The following is a 5,338-nucleotide window of genomic DNA, read 5'->3' on the forward strand; positions in this document are numbered from 1 at the left end:
CGGAGTTAAACCACGACACTAAGAAGCAAGATGTGCTGAAGTGCTGCATGTATCACTGTGATGTGGTTGTTACCAACTTGGCAATCCTTAAAACCTAAATTACGGCAAAATATGGATTCTGATCGTATTCGGGTTTTTGTTGATGAGTATTTGAATTTTGAACCCAACAAAAACATTAAAAATAAGTAACTTGGCAAGTAATTTGTATGAACATGCTAGTGGACAGTGCAGCTTCTAATTGCACATGGTTATACCTGGATTTGAGGTCATGTTTGGACGAGAAGTAAGAACAGTGAAAAAGTATGTGATTTTTAAACAAATAGGGTGTTGTAAAAAGATAGTCTGAAAAATGTGGTTTACTCTTGCTTGTAACCTTTTACAGGTTTGATGTCTTTGAAGTTTTTAAATGAATATGACATGTGGCATCGTGTAAGGTTTGTTTGCGGATAATTTAATTATTTAACATAAATAATTTATTTTACCTGTAGAGCAACGCTGGCTGACATTGAAGCACATTATCAGAACCCAACACTACCTTATCCTAAGGAAGACAACACTCTCTTGTATGAAATCACAGCTTACCTGGAAGCAGCTGGCATTCACAATCCATTAAATAAGGTCAGACTTATATTCCAGTGCTTGGTGCGGTTTGCTTTTTCTGTTTTATTGATTATTAACTGAGGAAAAAAAAATAATATGTGGAAGAACTGTGTTCCTCTTTTTTTTTTCCTCCTCAGATCTACATAACAACAAAACGTCTGCCATATTTTCCCACTGTCAACTTCCTATTTCTCATTTCCCAGTTTCCGAAACTTCAGTACAACAGAAATTTAGGTACCGTATAAGTTGTTGCTTCTCTAAATCTAGTGAAAACCTATGTGACATTGCCAGTGGAGAAGACAGTAACATTATCTGCATGGAAAATACTCGGCATCTGAATTGAGTCATAGAAGCACAGAATGGTTTGGGTTGGAAGGGCCCTTAAGGATCATCTAGTTCCAACCCCCCTGCCATGGGCAGGGACACCTTCCACTAGACCAGGTTGCTCAAAACCTCATCCAGCCTGGCCTTGAACACTTCCAGGGATGGGGCATCCACAGCTTCTCTGGGCAACCTGTTCCAGTGCCTCACCACCTTCTCTGTGAAGAATTTCTTCTTGATATCTAATCTAAGCCTCCCCACTTTCAATTAAATGTGTTACCCCTTGTCCTGTCACTACAGGCCCTTGTAAAAAGTCCCCCCCAGCTTCCTTGTAGCCCCTTCAGGTACTGGAAGGCTGTCCATCATGTCCAGGCAGTTTTGTTATAATATTGAGGCCACTGGAGTAGGAAACAGAATCCAAACTCCTGACTTTGTCATTCCATCCTGTGCCTCAGTTAATATCATTAAGCCATTTTCTATGGAAGTAATACAGTTGTTACGTTAGTTGTTAATTCTCATGTGTGGGCAAGCTGAGGGGGAAGCACAGCAAGAAACCCTCATGACAGTACGTTACGTATGCTTGCTTCTGCTATAAAGAATATGTCCCATTTTATAAACTTGTGTTGTTCTGGGTGTTTCCTCTGGGCAGGAGTGGTGTGCAAGCGGCCGGCTGATCAAATTGACTGGCTTCCTTTAGTCCTGGGACTCCTTACCCTGCTGAAACAGTTTCACTCCAGATACACAGAACAGTTCCTGGCCCTGATCGGTCAGTTCATTCGTTCAGCGATGGAACAGTGCACGAGGTATCCACGTTTCCCTTTTTCCCCAAGTATCACTCTCTGAGGAGGGCTTCAGCAGAGTTATCGCTGCTCTTTCTGTGTGTTTCTCTAGCAGAGTATGTTGGACGTAATAATGACAGTATATTTGACTAAATACACAATCAAAATACTGTTTCTTCTTATAATGGGATCAGATGGTACCTGATGGAAACAGTGTTAGTTGAAGGCTGGCGGTTTTGTGTAATTTTATCCAAATAACTGCTTGGCTGGTAAGAGCATGTTCCTCACGGCGGTTTGATTTTTAGCCAGAAGATACCAGAAATGCCTGCTGATGTAGTGGGTGCCCTCATGTTCCTGGAAGATTACATTCGCTACACGAAGTTACCCAGAAAGGTAAGAGAGAATTCCACGTCTCCCGTACGTAGGCCTGAGCGGGAGTGCTGTTCAGGTGAGCTAGAGCTTGGCTTACGCCGTGGTGACCTACCCGCCGTTTTGTCACGCGCATCTGCTCTGGGACACGGCATCGTCTGCAAACAAACGTCCGAAATAACGGACTGGTTAACGTCATCCAAAAAGCAGAATTGACCCTTTTTGCATGTTCTGTAAAAGATTTGCCAAAAGGAAATAGAGATGAAAAACCTGTTACCTGGTAGGAGTGGGCCACAATGAGTTCTTTTACCCTGCACAAACTACAAATTGTGCTACCTGTGTACTTCCTGTAACTATTCTTACACCAGTCCATAGTATGCTTATGGAAAACCTGTTTTCTAGAAAACAGAGGATACAACACACCGAAAGGATTTCAGCTTTGTGTGGGTTTAAGAAGAATCTGTGCCGTTTAATCTTCAGAAAGCACATACATTGCTGGGGGCTTTTGGGAAAGGGAAGAAATAAAATAGAAGTTCTGAGATGTCTCAGATATAAGTAATAATAAACTTAGCAGTTTGCAGGGCAAAAAGTGAATTGGCAAGTCTAAATGTGGGTGAAATACCACCTCCAGCCCGTGGGTTTCCTTCCCTTCTTGCCAACGCATGGCTTCCCAGGCAGCTGCTTTATTTCCCGTGCAGGGGAAGTTCTGAAAGTCTGGGCTTGTAGAGAAACTTTATTTTAGGGTTAAATGCAACTAATCTGCATTTGAAGATGATACATGATTTGTACGTGGTATTAAAAGTAAGTCATAATCCCGTTTGCTGTTTGCTGTCCCTCTCTGATTCCCAGCTAATACTCACAACTGAAAGAGAGGAGATTTTTCCCGTTTCCCTCTTCTTCCCAGCCCCCGGCGCAGTAGGACGTCCCGGTGCCCTGTGGCCCGGGCAATTCCTCGCAGCCCAGGGCTTGCTCGCCTGCCCAACGGCATGTTCCTTCCTCGCGTCATCACCAAGCGAGAACACGTCCAGGAGCTCGTCCTAAAGCCGGGCTGGTGCAGGTCAACCGTGTTTTCCGCTTGATTCGGTGATGGTTAACGGACTAATAGAGCACACAAACGAGTAATGAAAAAAACACCTAACTCTGCCTCCCTGCTTACTTTAGGTTGTCGAAGCACACGTGCCTAGCTTCATTTTTGATGAATTCAGAACTGTTCTGTGAATATGGAGAAGGACCAAGCCTTTCCCCCAGACCCGAAATGGGGAGTTGGGATGAAGGATGAGACATGTACGACTGTATCTTGTCTGTGCTTCGAGGCAGTACCTGTGGCTGTCTCTGTGAAAGGTAACCATGGGCGCCGGTCTGTATAATTAATGCTTGGTTCAGGCCTGGCACGACGCGCCGTTTGTACCGTGCGCATTTCGTACTGCGCATCATACATGCTGTATGTCATGGCTGATGTATAAAGCATTTAGTTTTTTGTTCTGAAGAACTATTTCTGGAACGTTGACTTTTGTATCACAAATGAACAAGGAAACTGGAAATAAAGGTGTTGGATAGTTTGCTGGGGATGATGATTCCAAAGTGTCCATTTTCCTGTTAGAAGAACCATTAGTGAGAATGAATATACAGCAGAAAGAGGTTTGGTGTCTGCCTCCGTGCTACAGAAAGTTCATTTTCCTTTACAAAGGACAGAAAATAATGAAATATCCACAGCTGAAAGGTCCTGTCATGCACAGCTATTTCTTCCAGTGCAGCTGCAACAGGGCTGGTGTTGGGGACAAGATGTTTATTCACATCACTTTAGGTCTGGGAGTGAAACCTTTTACACCTGGCATCACTTTCTTGCTTGGGCCTGCTGTGGGAAAGCCAGTGGGGGATGTTATTCTGTCACTGGTGATTATCACACCGGAAAAGAGGAGCTGAAGGGAAAGAAGGAATGGAAGTATCCATGGGTTGAAGGCCAATCGTATGAGGTTCAACAAGGCCAAGGGCCGGGCCCTGCACTCGGGTCACAACAACCCGAGTAACAGGTAACACTACAGGCTTGGGGACGAGTGGCTGGAAAGCTGCTGGGTGGAAAAGGACCTGGGGGTGCTGGTTGACAGAAATATGTGAATTTACTCCTCTGGGTTTGACGTGCCAATGCTCATGTCACCCAGCGTGTTGGGGAAGGGCAGAGCACAACGCCAGAGCCAATCAATGGGGTCAGGCTGATGGTGCTGCTTCCGGATAGCCCGTCCCCTCATGCTCTGCTGCCCGACGGCAAAGCTCCCGCTAAGCGGGCCGCAAAAAACACGGGCACCGAGGTGTTGATGGCATCTGCAGATGGATGTGAAGCCAGGGCATCCCACGTACCCAGAGGCCCCTTGGGACCCAGCGCAGTGGGGTGCTGGCTGCGAGGTGCTCAAAGTGAACGTCCCTTGGCAGCCCGGAGGGCAGCTCCGACGAGAGCAGGCGCGCAGCCGGAGGCTGAACGGCTCCGTGCAGGGGCGGTGATCAGGGATGGACAACACTGCACTCGTTCTCAGCTGGCTTCTGGTCCAATTTTATGGGCTTTTTATTACATTCATAAATTAAATTCTAGAAGAATGTGAGCAGGGGGGCACTGCCAGCACTGTTACTGTTTCTCAGTGTTTTTACATGTCAGAGACTGAAAGCCTTGGGAGAAAATCTGCCAGAAAAAGAAGCGGGACTGAGCTCCTCGGCAGAGACTGAGCTCCTCGGCGGTGCCTGTTTAGCTGATCCCCGTCTGGGCAGGGCCCTTCCTGTCCCCGCTGGTTTGCAGTTCAGCAGAGTCCCCGTCAGGGCTGCCCAGTCCGTCCTGCTGGCACCGGCTGCTCCGGGCCATGGCCAGTCGGGTCTGGAGTATCTCCAGGGGTGGAGACTCCGCAACCCCTCCGGGTCACCTGCCCAGGCGTTTGACCACCTGAACAGGGATGAAAGCTTTTTCTTACATTTAAACAGAATTTCCTGTGTCAGTTCATGCAGGTGGCCTCTCGTCCTGTCACTGAGCTCCATCCTCTTCAGTCCCTCCATGGACATTCATTCACATCAGTGAGATCCCCCTGAGGCTGCTCGGCACAGGGTCCTCCCCAGGCTGCAGGCGGGTCTCTCCTTCCCCCACGGAAGGGACCCACGCTGGAGTGCACTGTGAAGTGCTGCAGCCCGTGGGAGGGACCCACGCTGGAGCAGGGGCAGAGTGTGGGGAGCCCTCCCCTGAAGATGGGGTGGTGGAGACAAGGTGTGGTGAAGCCCCGCTCCGTGAGCAC

At 47.5% G+C, this 5,338-nt stretch overlaps 1 protein-coding gene across 1 annotated transcript; it reads left to right on the forward strand.

Annotated features, from left to right (window-relative positions):
• Positions 1-488: 488 nt before the first annotated feature.
• Positions 489-3,287, forward strand: LOC104517373 (WASH complex subunit strumpellin-like; the record flags this gene model as incomplete). Its single annotated transcript, XM_010162011.1, has 5 exons — positions 489-618; positions 738-834; positions 1,571-1,724; positions 2,006-2,093; positions 3,231-3,287. Coding segments are annotated over 5 exons (526 nt in total), but the record flags the coding sequence as incomplete, so codon positions are not given.
• Positions 3,288-5,338: the final 2,051 nt, after the last annotated feature.

Source organism: Eurypyga helias, unplaced genomic scaffold (genome assembly GCF_000690775.1).
Source record: "Eurypyga helias isolate BGI_N326 unplaced genomic scaffold, ASM69077v1 scaffold13792, whole genome shotgun sequence".
Lineage (NCBI taxonomy): Eukaryota > Metazoa > Chordata > Aves > Eurypygiformes > Eurypygidae > Eurypyga > Eurypyga helias.